The sequence below is a fragment of the Panthera pardus genome, unplaced genomic scaffold (genome assembly GCF_024362965.1).
Source record: "Panthera pardus isolate Hobbes unplaced genomic scaffold, ASM2436296v1 HiC_scaffold_22, whole genome shotgun sequence".
Taxonomy (NCBI): Eukaryota; Metazoa; Chordata; class Mammalia; order Carnivora; family Felidae; genus Panthera; species Panthera pardus.
The window spans coordinates 27589090-27609473 of record NW_026526788.1 but is presented as its reverse complement, the minus strand read 5'-3'; the positions used below and the strand labels follow the sequence as shown (position 1 = coordinate 27609473).

Here is a 20384-nt window from a genome sequence, read left to right as displayed (position 1 = left end):
ATTCAAGTCGTTACAGTATGGTGGATAAAGCCTCAGATTAGACACAGCTCAATTTGATCCTACCACTTACTACATTAAGATATTTAACGGAGCCTTCAATGTCTTCATATGCAAAGGTGTGAACAGTTATTGTGAATGGCATTCCAGACAATAAATGTAAAGTACTTAGCTGGTTCCCTCTCACTGATTCTCAGTCCACCCAGCAGGCTTTGCACGGGGTGGCATTTTACTTCCCCAACAATATAAAAGTTCAAGGTACTTGTGCAGTCTTTAACCTGTGTCCTTGATAAAGTTATTTTAAAAAAACCTCATTTCAAGCCTCAAAGTTAATTTTTCTTTGTTTGTTTTAGTTTTAGTCTTATGGCACAGACTTTGTTTTAGAAATATTTTTTAGTATACACTGTCAGGATGTTTTCCTGACATGCCATTCAGTAGAGTGGCATTCTAGAATAGATTTCATTTTTTATGCTTGTCTGTTTGTATGTCTTTCATGCCTGAAAAAAGTGGACTAGAATCTGTGCCTCTGCTAAGTGTTAAGCATAAAATATTTTTAAAGCTATTTCTGCAGAGAAGAACTAAATTAAAGGCATTATATTTCATCTTTACCATGAGATGAAGATTTCCCATTTAAAGGGAAATGTGTCATTTTAAAAGGTTGAATACGATGGCACACATTTAAAAAAGAAAAAAGAAAAAAATAACAAAACAACAACAAAAACATTTTTCTTGATGTTTAAATTCTGCACAGGGTTCCTCTCTGCACTGATAACATTTTCATTTGATTATGAATTAGATAAATTTTCATTTGCTTTAATATCCCTTCATATCCCTTAGTATTTGAAGCTTCATAGTTTTTTTGAGGTCAACATCATGACCTTCCTAGTTCAAATGTCTCCTTTTATTTGTACCATTAAAGATTTGTATTATGCCTTGTTTCCAACACATTTTCAACAGTTGTTTATGAAAAACATTGTACAATAAAAGTAAAATATTATTCTGTAATTCTGCTTTTTTAGAGAACATGGCCCTTTCAACAGAATTTTAAAATTAGAAAGGAATAAAGGAACAATTTGGGGCAAGTCTTCATTTTATGGATGTGGAAATTAAGGCCCAGGGATGTTATGGAATTTGCCAAAGATTAACTTTATCCAGTCTTTCTTTTCTCTATTTATTCAAGAAATAACTTTTGAGCTTCTACTCTGTGCAAAGCACTTTGCTAGATGTTATGAGGGACAAATTATGTGTGAGAAGTTTCTCTCCCTCAAGGATGATACAGTCTAGTGAGAGAGATGCATGCAGGTAAGCAGTTCACCGAAGGGCGAATACTAAAGAAATGAGCTCCTCATAGGCCCTTCAGCAGTTCCCAAACTGATATCATTATCCTTGTATTGACCTGGATTTCCCTCGAAAATGACCAGTTCAACACCATCATCACCTACAGAAACCTGGACGCCAGCCTACATTGTCCTCTTTTCTTCACCCACCCCCAGCATCTACCAGTCATCATCTTACCCGGTTTACTCAGAGTCCTTAAATCTGTTCGTTTTCTTCATCCTGACTGCCAGTGAATTAATTTAACACTTTTCCTCTTTCGGTGCACTGTTGCTGCAACTGTCTAACTCCTCTGCCTGTCCTTGTCCTTAATCTCTTTAAATAAATTGTGCAGACTCCAGCCAGATTGATGTATTTGAATAATGTTCTGTGTCATTCACTGGCTTAACTTCTGTGACTCCTAGTGGTCTATGAGATCAACCTTATTTCTTAATGTGGCAAAGACCTCCAGGATCTGGTTTCCCCTCATACTTTTTATGCTAGTTACCATACACTCTTTAAAGACTTTTGCCTTTGCTCTATCTGTCTCTGTCCACCTAGAATGGCCTTCTCTTTTATCTTCTCCTGGTTTACTGCTACCTGCCTTGCAGTATTCAACTGTTACCTCCTCAGGAATCTTTCCCTCATTCTTAATGGGAGTGCTGCTCCCATTGATCCATGGGTTACCCTGGATACCTCTATTAAATGTTGTGTTTATGTCTGTTTCTAGCATGACATGTGTGCTCCTCAAAGGCAGGCATTAGGTCTAATGTATCATTGGTCCTTGTATGGTGCCTGGTATTTAGTAGACAATAAAGAATAAAGAAGTATTGAATAGATTGAATTGTTTATTGAACAAAGTGTTATAAAAGAAGTATAAAAATATAAGACAGTATCATGGAAGTAATGAATTTCAACTGAGAAGATTAAAAAAAAAAAAAGCTTCATGTAAAATTCAGTAATTTAGTTGAGTCTTAAAAGAAGACCATGATCAGAAACGTAGAAGAGATCAAAAGTGCAAAATGAGTTTTTTAATAGGGGAAAAGTTCCTGAGTTGTGGTTGTGTTGTGCAGAAAATAAAGGGCTCAGGGGCTCCTGGGTGGATCACTCAGTTGAGTGTCAGACTCTTGATTTTGGCTCAGCTCATGATCTCACAGTTCATGGGATCAAGCCCTTCAATGAGCTCTGTGCTGTCAGTGCAAAGCCTGCTTGGGATTCTCTCTCTCTCCCCCCCACTCTCTGTCCCTCCCCTTGCTTGTACTCTCCCTTTCTCTTAAAATAAATAAACTTAAAGAAAAATAAAGGGCCCACTAAGGCATCTCATTAATGTTTGATGAGTAAATATGGGAGTAGGTCCTTGAATGCCATGATCAAGAGTCTGCTATTAATTCCATCAGCAATGGGAATAGGGTGATGGTGTTTAGAATGAAGAAGGAGCATAATTAGACCTTAAATTTATTTTCTAGAGTAAACACCTTGAGGGTTAGGCTTTTTTTGTTTCTTGCTCACTATTTTATTCTCAAATAAAAGATGACTTGTATAAAAGTAGAACCTAATTATATATCTGAATAAACAAAGATGTTTTAGAACAGTACTGTCTGATATACCTTTCTGCAATGAGGGAAATGTTCTTTATTTGTGCTATACACTATAGTCCCACCAGACACATGTAGCTATTGCCTACTTTAAGGAACTTAGGAATTGAATTTTTAATGTTCTTTAATTTTAATTAATTTATATTTAAATTTAAGTAGCCACATGTGCCTAGTGGCTATTATGTTGGACAACACAGTGTAGAAAGTTCTCCCTCGCAGAGTCCCAACAGAAAACAGATGGAACATTCAAATTAGGATAATTCAAGGAGAACTTATTTATAAAGAGACTTTTTCCAAATGTGTGGGCAGCTTTAAGGGAACCACAAGAGAGAGTGCAATTAACTGTGGTAGTGACATGGGAGCAATGGTGAGACAGATTTGATGGAATATTCATAGTTGAGATTATAATCCTGGATCACACTGGGACAGTATTTATAACGTGCAATAAAACTTTTAATGGCATTTCATTGAATGAAATCTATGTTCAGAGCTGTTCTTTTCAATAAAGTCTTTCCTGACAGTTTATTTACTTATGAGGAATGTGATTGCCTTCCCTGTACAGTGCTGATCTGTGCTGTGTTTTCTGTTTTTCACCCGGTACTCCACTGTGAGTGGTACCTTTTCCATTAGCGGGATTGTGCTGACTTAATGATGACTCCTATCAAGTCTCCTTTAAGAAGCATCCTCTCTTCTGAGCACCTAGAATGTAGGCAGACTCTGACTGTTATCTGTGGTTATGTTTTAATATCCTGCCCTTTCTGTCCCTTACTTTAGTATACACAATTCACCTTCAGTCCTAGCTCATTGCTTGATGATTTGTTAAGGCTTTGAAAACAGAAGGAATGAGGGCTTTTAAGCAGGATGGGACTATTTCTCCTTGCTTTATTTATTTTTATGCCATGCAAAAGGAATAAAGAGGCATAAAATGGCTTGACTGAGCCAAATAAATCTGGATAAATAGAACAAGGACCCAATAAAAAGCTGGAGGTGAAAAGAAGAAAGGTGGGGGCTGGGGGGAGGATACAGGGAAGGAAGAAAGGAAGATTTTATACTTTCTGTAATGATAGGGGCTGTTTATTATTACCTAGAGAACAAAATGTCTTTGACCCAATGAAAAACTTTTAACTAAGATTAAGCTCTGAGTAGAAATTAGGAAATCATCTTTATAGTCCTTATTTAATCCCTTCAGGTTGTCGCCTCCTGTCATCCTTTATTGAAATTTTGTATGCCACGGCGGCTTGCTCTAAGAAGGTTGACATCTTTTAGTTGTTTTGATGAATCTTCTCACAGGAGCTAGTGAGTTTCTATGATCAACACAGCAGGAATCTCCCATATTATTTATGATGTCCTGTGTGTGTTAGGGCGGGGACCCTTCGTCTGTCCCACCCCTGACTCCTTTGATTATCTCTGTTTTCATAAAGTTGAAAGAGACAACCAAAGCTACACTGCATGAAACTTGAAAATATGGGCTAGGTTATTTAGGTAAAATTAGAAACTGTCTTATATAGCCCATTGTGTATCTGTTTATGCCATTGCCTTACATGGCTCTGCATTAACTTTTTATAATTCTCTACTGCTACCATGGATAATGCTGCATAGGAGCTGTGAAGGTAGCCACAACTTTCATCTGGGTAATTGCCACCATTGCTTTTATTGCTCTGACATCTATTTATCTCTATTTCTCCCTCCCTCTTCTCTCCACTTCCTCACTAGATACAGTCTCCATCATGTACACATTGCACACTCATTGTCAAAAAGAAAAAGTGGTAAAAGACTTATTAGTCCCCTATTGTGTTTCCCCCTAGAAGGCATCTGGAAATGTGTGTGACCAATATTTGGCTATCATAGTACCTAAGAGTTGTTACTGGAATTTAGTAGACAGGGGCCCATGGATGCCAAACATCTTGCAGTGTGTGATGATCTTAAATGATAGTGATTTTTTTTTCCATCTTAAATATCAGTAACACCATTACTGAGAAAATCTAGGTGTAACTGAGGTTTAGGTGGGTACCAGTAACCTCAGCTAGTAGAGGATTTTAGCTGTGCTTGATGGGTAGATTCTAAAATGTCCTCAAGAATCTAGTATGACACCTTCCTGGCATTTGGTAGGCCCCTAATAAAACCATGTTGTGTTTTGAATAAAGTTCAAAATGGGAGAAATAGTCCCATCCTGCTTAAAGAGGACTAGTCCTTATAGAGGACTAGTCAACACCATTCAGTAAGTCATCTGCAAGTTACTTTCAGGAATAGAAAAAAAATAAGCTTAATAAGCTTTGCTTGTCAATATCAAGATGCTAACAGTATTGTAAGAGTGATGAACCTGCATAGAAACAAGTATATTGGGAAATTTTCAAAGTGCTATTGGAACAAGGAAAGGTGAGAGTTTACTCTTGAGCAGAGTTGGTGGGGAAAACTCTTTATGGAAACCATTGAGGAACAGGTGGATTTTAACAGCAGGTTTTTTTGGTAGACACTTGCTGAAGTCGAGAGTACATTATATATACAAGGACTCGGGAGAAGAGATAGACATGACTAGGAATATTGTTACAGGGAAGGATAGTACTTGAGAAGATGTGACAGAATATAGGACTAAAAAAGATAGTTTGGGATAGAGTACAGATGGTCCTGAACTTCTTGTAAAGAAGTCTTTTCACTGGAAGCTATGGATTTATGTGTGAATGTAGTCATTGGGCGCAATATATGACACACTGCCTAATGGGCTATACTTTGCCTCAGTTTCCTTCTTCATGGAGTCTGTGCTGTAAACTCCTTCAGTTATCAGAGGCTTAAACTTACCGTCCTGATTTTCAAGGTCTCCTCTCAAGAGCCCTTTTCAGTTTATTAATTTAAATGGTAGCAATTTTCTTAGAGGTGAATCGCATAATGATTTTTTTCAATCTTTTTTATACAAGATAGCACTGAAAAAAAGTATGATTAGATTCAATTCGGTTGTCTCCCACAAAAGTAATATGTAGAAAATACCAACCAAGGTGACTCTCTGTGTGCTTAATAGCCTAAAGATTTAGGTTAGGGATATAACAGAGAACTATTCTGCTTAAAAAATGAAAAGGTGTTGCACAAATTATCTTAAAGAGCCAAAAACAGCGTCCAGTTCCTACTTGAAACAATTTGTTCTTGGAATATTGTCAGCTAAAATTGTGGTCAACTTTTGCAAATTGTATGAATTTGCACTGCATATTTTATTTAGTGTTTAGCAAAACTCCAATATGGCTCTGCATAACTTACACAATACACCATGAAAATGACTTCAGAAACTCCCACAGAAGTTGACAAATTGGGCATCTAATGCTTTTAAGCTAATTGCATGCTTAGAGGTTAAAAAGTCGACTTGTTAAGAATGAAGATCAGAGTTTCTTGGAGATAATGCTCTGCCGGCTGCCACACTGAATGCAACCCAGCCCTGTATCAGAAATATTACAGAAGCTTAAGGAAGAAAATAATGTGAGCTTTAATCACCATTCTACTTAGTCTTAAGTGAAGTGCTCATGAATCATATGCAATATCATAGCAGTTTTGAAACCTATTCTTGAATTTTCAAGCTGTTATTTTCAGGAAATTTAGAAAGCAAATTGCTAAGTGATAAAGAGTAATTTGATACCATTGCTTATGCCATTTTTTCCCCTCTTTTTCAGACTGGAAAAAAGGAAAGGAGTAATACCCTGAATATTGCAATAGACAATATGTGCAAGAAGACAAGAGACCTTCGCAGACAGGTGAGGGATGAGAGACATGGAGACAGAAACACCATACAAAACGAACTTTTTTTCCACTGCTAGCATATTTACTTCTTGTTTTTGTTCTTTTTCAATTAATTTAGAACACAAAACTATAACAATAAATATATACCTACCATATTTACATACCTCAACCTTTTTTGTGGCAAACATAAAATAGGAAAAAGAACATGTGACTTAACATCAGGCAGAGTTACACTAGAATTACACTCAAGTGCTGGCCCTGCCCTCATCAGCTATGTGATCTTGGGGATAAAATAATCTTTTTGAACATCTCTGAACCTATAAAATGGAATTAATAATACATAATAGGACTGTGAGGGTTAAATGAAATGCCGATCAGTGCCTGCTATGTAGTGATTTTTTAGGAAATGTTGGTAAATTGAGTCTATTATGTTAAAAACTGAGTTTATCATCCATATGCTTATAACAAACAGCTAGCAATCAGAGACATACCAATTTGCCCTTTCAATTCTTTTCAGAATGCTTCAAAAATTAGTTTCTGTTTAAGCTAAGGCTACTTTGTAACCTTAGGTCATCAGGAACACTGGATTAGGAAGGATTTCATTAGATAATTTAGCAGTCTAGTATTATGCCACAGGTCAATTTTTTCCTTCTAGAAACTGAAGACAGCTATTTTCAAAGACTGTGCTTTCCATTATTTTCCACTCTTTAATAACTAGAGTTCTTTTTCATGTATAACTTTAACTTGGTCACCAGTAACTCATAAAAGAGAGGCAAAAGCTTTTCAACCGTAAGCTTTTAATGCAATATATTATTGTAGTTTAATGGGAAGATTTAGTAAAATTGCCTGAGCAATCTTTTAATTCAGAGGTAGATTTGGAAATGGAATAAATAGGGATCCCTCAGCCAGTTAATATTAGCTGTAGAAAAACAATTTTGAGGGCTGTGAAAATTCTAGTTTCTCAACTTTATGGCCTTAATGTGAAGTTTATTTCTACTGTCAGCATCTAGAATCATGGAAGGTAAGAGTTGCAAACAGCTTAGCACAACCTGTCTTACAATGTGGATGAGAAAGCCTGCCTTTGTGGTGAGGTGACCTGCCTACGGAGGAAGGGGCATCGAACTGACACCAGGTCATAACTTATACCAATTCAGAAGCTTTTACCCACAGGGCCATCCTTTCTCTTCATTGCAGGACTTCTATTTTCAATATTCTTCAGGATTTCTACCCCATCTGCTCCTCTTGGGACTTGGAAAGTTGTTTCTATGAGCTATCAACAATTATGTCTTTCATTCCTGCCTCATCCCTCTATACTGCCTTCAACAAGGTTATGCAGAAAATGTTAATCTAAATTTATATCTCCAAAGCTTTTGGAGTCATTAGTAAAAAAAAAAAACAAGATAAAGCAACCCATTATATGTAGGATTATCAGACTGAGCAAATAAAATCACAAGATACCCAGTTAAATGTGACTTTCAGGAATTAATAAGGAACATGTTTAAATATGTCCCAAATATTGCATGGGACATAATTATATTAAAAAGTAGCATGTTTAGTGGCACCTGGGTGGTTCAGTTGGTTAAGTGGCCAACTTTGGTTCAAGTCATGATATCATGGTTCATGGGATGGAGCCCCGCATCTGACTCTGCTTTGACTTAGTACAGAGCCTGCTTGAGATTCTCTTTCGTCTCTCTCTCCGCCCTCCCCCACTCATGCTTTCTCTCTGTCTCTTGCAAAATAAATAAATAAACTTAAAAAAATAGTGTGTGTATATGAAATTGGAACTTGGCTAGGCATCTTGTATTTAATCTTGCAATTCTATCTGTGTTTTCACCTCACTAACAGTGTGCTATAGAAAGAGCATGAGGGATTACTAATACTTTTCTTTATAGTAAAGGGATATTTCCAGCCTTTAGAAAACTGCTGTGTTCCAGAAGTATGAAAATTCTCTATGGTTTCATAGGTCAGCATATTCATTGTTTTGATGAAGTGTCATTGCTTAACAAACCACTGCAGACGATAGCAGCCTTTTATTACGTTGCATGATTCCACAGGCTGGCTGGGGGTCAGCAGAGCCATTTTTGTAGTGTTTTTACTTGTGGTCTCCCATGTAGTAGCAGTCAAAGGGTGACTGTGTCTGGGTTCAGGGCTGGTCATATGAGGCCTCAGTGCTTCTTCTTCTTCTTCCCTCTCTCCATGTGGTGTCTGATCTCCTAGGACCCCTTCATGTGGCTGCTCTTTCCAGCAGGGTAGCCTGGATTTCTTGCATGATGGTTTAAGGCTCCAAGAAAGATGAAATGGAAGCTTCCAGACTTTCTTAATGCTTAAGCTCCAAAGTTACCAGGATGCCATTTCTTCCCCATTCTATGGATAAAAATAATTATGAATCCTGCCCCAGGTCAAGAAGAGTAAGTAGAAGTTCAAAAAGTGATACATGTGTATAGGATGACGTGGGATTGTTAGAAATTTGTCTCTGGACACATTCTTGGTCTTTGATTTTGGTGAGGTAGTTGCTGTGATTCATTCTCAGTATCCTTACTTGCCCTCCCTAAGACTTCATTTTCCATCCTGATGTTTATTCTTTTGCAATAATAAAAACTAGTTCAACAGCAACATGAGGCATGTCCACCTCTTCTTATTCTTGCAAAGTTTATCGAGCAGTTTGTTTTAAGCATCTTACATACACTCTTTCACACAGCAAGAAGAAAGCCCCTACCCTTAAACTGCTTTTCTTGGGAATATTTAATGTTCATATATTGTAGGTCTGTTTTTATTTGCATGTTTGTTTTTAGTAGACAATGATCAGAACACATCTTGCCCATTCATGTAATCCCCTTGCTTACCCATGGCTTGTCCCTCAACAACACAGAAACATTTTAGCTCTGGTTCAGAGAATCATTGGACATCTATGAGGAATGAGGGGAAGCAAATTATACATTTTGGGGCAACAATATGAAATGTCATAGAAAGTGACTTAGTGTTTATTTATCTGAACCTAATTGCTTTGTGACTTTTCCGCCCGTTGTGCTAGAGAACAAAGACAAAAGTCCTTGGCATGGTGTTCCAGATTCTCTGTGATCTGGCCCTGACTTGAATCAACGTTATTCATAATGTCCCTTCTCCTTTTTCAGTTTTTCAGTTCCTCCCTGTCACCACACCACACATTAACCTGACTAAAGAGTTGGGGCACCTGGGTGGTTCAGTCAGTTAAACCTGACTAAAGAATCTACTTACTAGTCACCAAATTCTCCATCACCTCCCACCCCCCAAAACACATGCATCTTTGTATACATAATTTGTTTAACTTGGTGTTTTTCCCGTTCCTCTTACTCCCCCCACCCAGCCCCTAATCAACCTTAGGAACTTCAAGACTAACGTAAATGCTACTTCTCGCATGAAACCATTAGCATTTTCACCAGGTGGAATTATTATTTTTATTCCTGGAGCACTTAGAGCACATGTAATTCTTTTATAGTAGTGATCATATTCTGCTTGTATTTTTCTTTTTTAATGGATTTTTCTTCCCACTGGATTTTTAAATCCTTAAAGTGATAGTTATAACAATATCTTTCATTTAGTAATGCTTTCCAAAGCTCTCTACCAGCTCTTTACATTAGTCCTTACATTATTGATTTTTATTTCTGAAAGAAGAAATAATGTCATAGCATTTTTACATCACTGTCTCAGGTAAGTCGATTTACTGAAATATTTAGCTAACTGGTAGAGCTGAAGTTTGAACCCAAGTCCATCCACCCCCTGCCCAAATTTGTAAACACCAGATGAGGGGTCAGGGATAATAGCCTATTCACCCTAAAAACTCCTAGTGCCTCATAAACTTATTTACCATTCTAATTTTTTTCTTCCTTACTATTTATTTTACAAGTTTTTTAATTAAAATTTTTTCTTCTTTAGTCTCCTTCCCATCACTTATTTGGGAACTGCATAACCATTAAAATTATTAATAAAGGAGGAAGATTTTTAAACCTCATTTCTTCATTTAAAAAATTAAAGCAATAGAATATATTCCATTTCTACTGTATTAGGCAGAGTGAAACACACATTCGATTTCACTAAAGGCAGATTGAAAATTTTATTTGTGTATATTGAGAAAAAGTAGCCTATTTTATAAATGCCAAAGTAAGGGCTTGAGATACGTCAAATCAAGTAGGGTACTGATAAAAGCAGACAAAACAAAAACTTGACCGATTCATTAGTTGCTCATTTGCTGAATCGCTATCTCCATCTCTTTCCCATTTTGATAGTACCAGTGCCACACTTAGAAAAAAATACCTATGTCTTTATAGCTCTTCTTCATCATCCTTGTAATTGAATATTAACTTTCCATAAGATACAAGTCTCATTAAATTGGCACAGTAGGTTTATGTTGAATTAATTATTGGGTGATTTAGTTCCTATTAGTCAATTGAAGTTTGACAGTCACATTTTGCTATTTGACTTAAACTCAAAATGGCATTAATATACACATAAATAAATGTTTCTAGCTCCCTGAGAACAATTCTTTTCTGAAACACTTTCTTTTCTTTCCATTCCTCTTCCCCTCACAGTTTTGTTCTTTCTATTCTCTTATTTGGTGGTAGTAGGGGGTGGGCAGGGCTATCTGATAGTTTTCACATACAGCTTTTACTTTTGGGTTTCAATTGTAGAGAAATATATTATTTTATTTGAGATTCCAAACCACTTACATCAGTGGGAAATAGAAAAATTGATGTCTCAAAGCCTTTTATTAAACTGTAGTGAGAAAAGATGGAAAGCCCCTCAGTCTGATTTTGTGCCTGACATCTTTCATGCCTGGCCACAAACAGGTATTTATTGAAAATACATACCTCTAACTCCTATTGGCCTCCCACTAACTTCAGATTTTAGTGTTGCAGCCTCTAAGGGTGTCCTATTTTTACATTGGCATGTTGGATTCTTCTTTAAAGTTTTTTTGTATATCACTCAAATGAAAGGAATGAATTTTTCCATTGGGCTGAAAAATAATATGGAAATAAATAAGATAGAGGCTTCTTAGGTGTTATACACAGATATAGATGACTGTACAATAGAAATTGAAAAAAAAATGTATGTCAGAATATGCCATAACATCTAAAGAAAATTACATAGCATAGCATTCGAAGCCTTCCATATCTTGTCTCTATTTGTAGTTCTAGTCCTATATCATGGTAATTCCTCTTACACAGTCAGCATAGTACTGGGGATGGCGGTATCAGAATCAGTAGGGTGCAAAGCAGAAGTGGTAATGTGTGGTCATCACTGGGTAGTTTATGTAAGACATCCGTCTATTACTTGGCATATGACCAAACAACATTACCGCCAGATAACTGTGTCTGTTTTATGTCAGATTCCCCTGAAAGCAGATCCTGAGACCAGAACCTTAGTTCAGGTAGTTTACTTAGGAGGCAATTCCAAGAAGCAAGTGTAAGAGAACATGAAGTGTAAGAGAACAGGCAAGGAAAGAGGAGAGGATATGCTCTTTGAAGACTACTGTCACTAACAGAATCTTAACTCCGACAGAATTTTGAAAGCATTGGCACAGAACTTATTTGTAAGCTCATTTCCCAGTCCTTCTGTCTTGTCCTCCTGAACATAATACCACACCTCCATGGTGTACCTTTTACATTTACTGTGTTTTGGATTTAGCAACATGCCTTAGAATAAAGCAACAAATGTGTTCCTAACATAGTTTAGTTAAAAAACTAATAATAATTTAGCCAAAGAATATCTGTATTTGTTCCTTAATAATAGTAAATCAGCTATACCTCAAGCCTGTTTCAGCACTTGTGTATGGAATGAAGGATTGAATGAATAGCAGGGAAAACATAGTAGAACACCTTGGGGGGGAAAAAAACCATGGGAGTAAATACCATTAAAATGAAGGGAAGACAAATGGTAGCACTACAGAGGGGAAATGGACAGACCATAACAAATGTATCCAGGTACTAGAAGACTGTTAAAATTATTCATAAATTTATAAAAATTGGCACAATGTGGGACAATGGCTATTCTCTAGATTTTTGTATGGTGATAAAACAAAATATATTTTTTAGAAGCACAAGAAGACAGTCTAACTCTCTGGATATAGTTGTATATGGGAACATACATCAAAGTCTCATCTCCCATTCATTCTCCAAACCATCACAATATGACTCCTGGTTTCACTTTCCACTCAAACTGGTCTCACTAAGTTTATCAATGACCTCTTAGTGGTCAAATCCATCAGACAAATCTGATTTCTTTTTATTTAACTTATCTTTAAAATTAAACTCTGAAACTCATCTTTTTTTTGAAATTTCTTCCCTGTCAGTTTCCTTATTTTCCCTTACTGTAACATTTGATGACTCTCACTCCCCCACTAAGGGACCATGTATTTTCATCTTGATGTATTTCATAAGATCTTGCTGTAGTAGAAAGGTAAAGAGATAATGTTGAGAAACAATTATTTTTAATGGATCCAAATACAAAGAAAAGATCAAATGCAGAGAAAAGATTCAACAAGTTCATAATGTGGGTATTATAATTGCATCTAGTAGGATAAGTTAATTTGGAAAGCATTGACACAGATTTATTAGAATATTTCTCTTTTAGTTGTTGGTCATTTGCTCTCTTTGTTTTTTGGCCATCATCTCAGTCTCTTTTTAGATCCTACTCTTCCATCTGCATGATTTCCACTTATGGTAGTATTTCCTAAGTTTTAATTCTTGGACATCTCCTCACTGTGCATCTCCTTCTGTGTGATCCTGTCTACCTCCTTGGCTTGAAAAACCTCCCGTATGTATGTTGGCTGTTAATTGCATAGCTTTAGTGCAGATCTCCTCTTAGCCCTCCTTCTATATATGCTGGTTACAAATGAAAGAAAAAGAGAATAAAGGGGAGGGATGGTCATTGAAAACTCTTCCCCCTCTGAGATTCCTTCTACTTTTATGTATCTGGAACTAACATAACTAGCTCCCAGCTCAAGTCCTAACTTATGATTCTTTGCCTGACTTCTCTGGTCCACTTTTGATGGACATCAAACACATTGTTCATTCACTCAAGGTCTTCCCCTTGCCTTGTAAGTCCTTACCACTCTGTACCCTGTCCTAGTAAGTGCTCAGATGATATTAATCAGTTGCCATTAGTGATTTGCCTTTCTGCATGCTAAGTAGATTCTTTCCTGGGGGATCTTCCCACAGCCTTTGTGAAATTGTTAGAAACCAGAAAATTTCACAGTTCTTCTGCCTGCATGTAGGCAGAGATATTTTTTCTCCTGGAAATCTGTAATTATTATGGATTTATTATACTATAAATATTACAAGAATATAGTGGGTTTTTTTCAGGCAGCCACATTATTTAATATTCTCCTGTATTCCAAAACTAGGGTAACTATCTTTTGGTTTTAAAGAGTACCCTAAAGTATACATTATAAATTTCCCATATGATATTGTATAGAAGAAATTAAATTCAGTGAGGAGGTTGACTAAAAAAATTGGGGAGCTATTCATAGTCATTGACACTGTTGATGAAACATTTCAAGATATTGTGATCCTTTAGGGCTCAATATATTATACAAATACAATGCATTAATTTTCCAATGCAGTTTTAAATTTCAGAAAATATCTGCTGAATAGGGTAATTGCCTGATTGTCATTTATGAGCTTCCACATAATCTAATTTAAAAGAACTAATTGTAGCAGAATGTTATACTTGTTTAATAATTTAAGGTGTAAGGGCAAGAACAATTAATGCAGATGAAGAAAATTGGACATCAAACTCATTTATTATTCTCCTTGCTCTATTAATCTGTTATAAACTGGCATAATCGGTGATCTAACTTGGTTTAATTACCATGAAGACTACAATTTAGCTAATCAAAATTTATCATCAGTTCCTCCAACAAAGTAGAAAACATTTCATAATTTTGTAATTATGAAAATACATGATGTACAGTGTTGTTTGTACACATGCATAAACATTACAATAGTGTGGTATTTTTTGATGGAAAATGGAGTATTATTACTTATAATCTGACCTCTGGGCTAAGTATAATTTAAGAATAAAGGCAAATTTTGAGAATAAGCGAGCTATTCCTCAATGACTTTTTTTCTTGGATATTTTGTTTGTTTTAACTTTGTTTTTTTTTTTTAATTTTTAAAAAAAGTGTTTATTTTTGAGGGAGAGACAGAGTGAGCAGGGGAGGAGCAGAGAAAGAGGGAGACATAGAATTGGAAGCAGGTTCCAGGCTTTGAGCTGTCAGCATGGAGCCTGACATGGGGCTTGAACTCATGAACTGTGAGATCATGACCTGAGCTGAAGTCGGACGCTTAACCACCTGAGCCACCCAGGTGCCCCAGTTTGTTTTAACTTTGTAAGTGACATTCATACACAGTCTTAAGTATTATTACTTAGAGATTGTGTGAAAATACATAAGATGAATTTTGTAACTACTGGAATTATAAAAATAGGAAATAACATGAACCATTTCCTGAAAAAAAAAATGAATTTTTTATTTCTCCTCAGCTCCGTAAGGCTATTATAGATCATGTGTCAGACTCCTTTTTGGATACAACAGTCCCACTTTTGGTTCTCATTGAAGCTGCCAAGAATGGCCGGGAAAAGGAAATAAAAGAATATGCTTCGATATTTCGTGAGCACACCAGCAGGCTTATAGAGGTAAGCATACTAGAACTGTAACTGCCCTAAATCCAGGAGAATGAGGCTCTCATTCCCCATTTACAATTGACTTGTACTCAGATAAAAATCTTTTGACAACTTACTGCAAAAGAAGCAAAGTTTAAATTGTTTTTTTTTAATGCATATTTTTTTCAGAGCTACACACATACACACACACACACAATGGTTAAATGCAGATATTTTGTTTTATCTTTACAAATATTTTCTTCATATTCTAACATAAAAGTATCAAATACTCTACCTCATGCCATTTTATTGTTTCTCTACCATCTTTTTGTGGTTGTATTACTCTTCCAGATTTTCAAATCATATTCAACTATGAAGAAAAAGAATGTAAGATTGCAGGTGTAGAAAAATCCAGAATAAATAAGTGAGGATAGTAGATTGGTCCATGTCCCAATAGAGGCAAGAGATGATAAAACTATCATTTTCTTCAGCTTGGAAACTGGAAGCAGGAAAACGCCGCATGATTTGGGGGCAAGGTGTTATATTGCTGAAAGAGCCATAAAGTGCTAGACAATTCCTAGGAAACAGAGAAGAAACCTACTATATTATGAGGATCAGTAATGCAGCCATAGTAGAATGAGTGTCAATGGAAGGATTTCTAAAACCAGTAATGTGACAGTTCTCACAAAGCCAGGAACCCATGGAAGAAGGGAAAATCTGCCTGACCAGATTCGTTTACCAGAGCTGATACACTGCTAGCATCCATCAGTATGACTGTACCAGTTGTTTATGGCTAGTGTCTGTTCTCAGTGTCAGTGCCATGTCATACTGATTATTAAATCTTCTGACTGCCACACCTTCACATACTTACTGGCCATGAACTTTGTGGTGAAATATGTTTAGGGGCTCAAGTTGCTTGGTAACCTTGTGAGTTAGAAATAGAACCTGAATTAGAATCATAGCATTTGATATAACATCTATTAACAGAGAGGATTTTCCCAACGTCTTAAATGTGGATCCCTGGGAAGGAAGTTTCCAATGTAACTAGCATTTTCACTGCAAACTTTCTGCTTCCTAGTCTTCATATCTAAAAAATGAAAGGAGTTGATAAATAGCTAATTACTACGATCTTGTCAGCCCTAAAACTGACCTACCTCCAACTTTGAAATTGACTTTGAACTTCCCAACAACTCTGCATGACAGGATATCTGTTACCTTGGCCTTATATAGAAATAAAGCTACAAACCCAAACCAGTCCAATTGGAGATGGAGCTGATTTCCAGGCTTACAATTTTTAACTAATTCATTCAATTATTTATATAGTTCTAGCTTTATTTATTCCTTCTTGTAGTCTTCCTCAAATATGTATGCACTCTTCCCACAGAGAAATGTTAAAAGTAAGAGGCAAAGCAGAAGGAGCAGGTCATTAAAGGCACCTAACTAAGTATAGCCCCTGATAATCATAAACATTTTTTTCTAAAAATGTGTTCTCTAAGCTGAGGGTACATCAAATTATGAAAACAACTTGTCGGTGACATATTCTAAAAGTAAAATTGGTGTCTGCTAATAAAGTTGCATCCCTATTCCTATTTATTAGTTTAGAAATATGTTTCTTAGTTGCTTAGTCTATGAAACATAAATCTCATAAGGTGCTCAACAAAGAAGGGCCCTTTAATTACACAATTTTGGAGAAATAGTTGTATCTATTTCTCCTCTTGGAGATTTTACAGTTCTGAAAAATCCATAGATTTTTCAATTAAGTCAGAATTTTCCCCAAATCAGTTTACCTGAGGAGTTCTTCTTCCATGACACTTATTACTAAGGCAGTGCCTTGAAGGAACACTTGAAAATGCTATCTTAGGGGTGCCTGGGTGGCTTGGTCAGTTAAGTGTCTGACTGTTTCAGCTCAGGCCACGTATTCTATAGTGCAGAGCCTGCTTGGGATTTTCTCTCTCCCTCTCTCTCTCTGCCCCTCCCCCTGCTCATGCTCTATCTCTCTCAAAATAAATAAATAAACTTTAAAAAATGCTACCTTAATGTATTGAGAATAATGGCTTATTATTATGTAGACAGAACCCTGAGAATGTGTTTTAAATATTCAACGTTCTTGAAAATTCTGTATTTCATGTGATCATTGAAAGAATAGAAAGATTTTATAATTTTGAGCTACTGGGGGACTGAGAATGAGTCTTATCTAACTTTGAATGTCTCCTTCACATGTACGATGCGATTATGCTAGCTTTGCACTCTCGTAGTTCTCCCTCTGGTATTACTGAGAAACTCATCTAAGGCGTTTTCAGTTCCAGTTAGATTATACCATGTAACAGTCCATCTTCAAACTTAGTGGCTTAAAACAACCATTTATTATTCTTTCATTATGGGTTGACTGGGCAGATGGGCAACTCTCACTTAGGTTTTCTCATGTAATTACTGTTAAATAATGGCTAGGGATGGAACCCTCGAGAGGTTTGACTGGGCTAGATATAGAAAATGGCACAGTTACATGACTGGAGGAAGTGAATGATAACTGTCAGCTGGGAGCTTAGCTGTGGCTCTTCACTGGGGCACCAATACATGGCCTTTCTATGTGGCTTTAGCTTCTTGCAAAATTATTGCTGGTTCTGAGATGAGAAGTCGCAAAAGCAAGTTAGAAACAGGAAGTATAAGCTTACATCCTCTTAAGACTTGGGCCTGAAATTGGCAGAATACCATTTCCACTGTATATTATTAGTCAAGCAATCATAAAGCCTGCCCAAATCTGAAGGGAGGCAGGGAGGCATGAAACTTCACCTTTCAACGGACAGACTAGCAAAGTGTTTACAGCTACCTTTGATCTACTATACTTCTCAGAATTTCATTTGTTTGATATAAAGTGAAGGTAAACAAGATAATATCTAAGGTCACTCCCAGCTTTTAAAATTTTATGATATAACAAATATTTTTTTACAATTGGGAGACTTCTAATTTTCTAAGAGATAGAGACTGGAGGAAAATTGTTTTTAAGTATACTGCTTATCCACTACGTTGTTTAACAAAACATGGGCACCTGGGTGGCTCAGTCAGTTGAGTGTCTGACTTCAGCTCCAGTCATGATTTCATGGTTCATGGGTTTGAGCCCCACATTGGGCTCTGTGCTGACAGTGTGGAGCCTACTTTGGATTCTCTGTCTCCCTTCTCTCTGTGCCCCTTCCCTGCTTGCTCTCTCTCTCTCTCTCAAAAAAAAAGCAAAACAAACAAAGAAACAAACAAATAAAACACACTGCATTTATCTCCCAGGAAAATTTCTTTTTGGAAGGAGCTGTCTAACAAAGGCAATAGAGAAAATCATCATTAATTTACTACAAACATTCCGCCAGAAGTGTCTGTGACAGAGTCTGGGGAAATAGGAGAACGTAAATACATCAGTTTCAGAAGACACTGTGAGTTTACTTTGTCTAGATTGTTTACCAATCCACCTTTGTTTTCACTACCACCTGTCCACCCAGACCACTTATACCCATCTTATTCTCAAACTGCGTAATTTGACAGAGTAGGACAGAAAGTCTTAGATTCTAAATGACCTCAAGGAAAAGCTATTTTCAACATGTCTGGGTTTTGATACCTCAACTGTGTTTGTCAGAGAAATCTAAAATCAGTGAACTTGTTAAAGTAAGACTTAAATGGAAAGAAAAGTCCATTTTTAAAGAATTCCTATCAGATCTTTGAAGAAAAATTTCATGCTATTAAAGGAATACTCTGGAAAATGGTTAAAGTTGCAACTTTTACCAAAAAAAGAGTAAAAACTATGGGAACACAAAGAAACAAACAAACAAAAAAAGCATTAAGAAATTCTTGGGGTGCCTGGGTGGCTTGGTCGGTTAAGCGTCCGACTTCAGCTCAGGTCATGATCTCACGGTCCGTGAGTTCGAGCCCCGCGTTGGGCTCTGTGCTGACTGCTCAGAGCCTGCAGCCTGTTTCAGATTCTGTGTCTCCCTCTCTCTCTGCCCCTCCCCTGTTCATGCTCTGTCTCTCTCTGTCTCAAAAATAAATAAACGTTGAAAAAAAATTAAAAAAAAAAAAGAAATTCTATGGATAATAATTAGGCAAACAAAAGGATATGGGGTTTGGGGAAAATAAATAGAGATGAGGAACAGAGTAGCCAATAAATTGGGCCTGAATATTCCCATCGTCTAGTGGGGTCATATCTGAGGTCTCCTATTGTATTATCATGCAGTTTGGTATAAAATGTTCATGGGTGAAGTGATGGTTATAAAACCCTAGGTAGTGTCAATAATTGGAGAACCTAGATTCTTGAGGCTAATTTTGTTTCACTATGTTGAACTGAGTAACTATTATGCAAAGCTTATCCTACTTTGAACATCCCAGTTACTCTGTGTAACTTGGGATCCACCCAGCCACAGTGGGAATGAGAAGAAGGAGTCAGAAAGTTTGCATAATAAGATAAAAAGAGAGAGGGAGGGAAAACCATAAGAAACTAATAAGTATAGGGAACAAACTTAGGATTGCTGGAGGGGTGATTGGGGTGCATGGGGTAAATGAGTGATGGGCATTAAGGAGGACACTTGTTGTAATGAGCCCCGGGTGTTATATGCAATTGATGAATCACTAAATTCTACCCATGAAACCAATTCTACACTATATATTAACTAGAATTTAAATAAAATCTTGAAAGAAGGAAAAGGTTGGAATTTTAAAACTCATCTTTACAAAGTTATTAGCATCTAATGACAAATGTGCTCATTGAATTATACTCCCCATTATTTTGATCTTACACTGATGGTAAATTAGGGCACCATTAACTCTAGTGAATTCCACCAATAATGCCTATTAAAAGTAAAGTTTAAACTATTAATTTTATCTTAAAAATTACAATATTTAGATTCTAGAGAGTAAGAATTTTACCTGTCATCACTATGAGCCTATTCTGTTAGCCAAGTCTATACAGCTAGTACTCAATAAATCGGTATTGAATGAAGGAACACAATGATAACACTAGCTCAGTTTTCTTTCTCTTTAAAAAGTTATCTTCGGGGATTCCAGTAACTGGACTTGGAACATATGTCTGAGCCCATTTTTTTAGTAGAGTGCCTTCCTGCTTTAGTGAACATGAATACTTTAAAA

At 36.5% G+C, this 20384-nt stretch overlaps 1 protein-coding gene across 3 annotated transcripts in view; it reads left to right on the top strand.

Moving 5' to 3' along the window:
- CTNNA3 (catenin alpha 3) overlaps positions 1-20384 on the top strand; it is a 1799646-nt gene that overhangs the window by 932387 nt on the left and 846875 nt on the right. For all 3 annotated transcript variants that reach the window (XM_053888526.1, XM_019444306.2, XM_053888525.1), the window contains 2 exons: positions 6560-6640; positions 15144-15296. In XM_053888526.1, coding sequence (XP_053744501.1) covers positions 6560-6640; positions 15144-15296 — 234 coding nt within the window. The remainder of the gene's footprint in view (positions 1-6559; positions 6641-15143; positions 15297-20384) is intronic.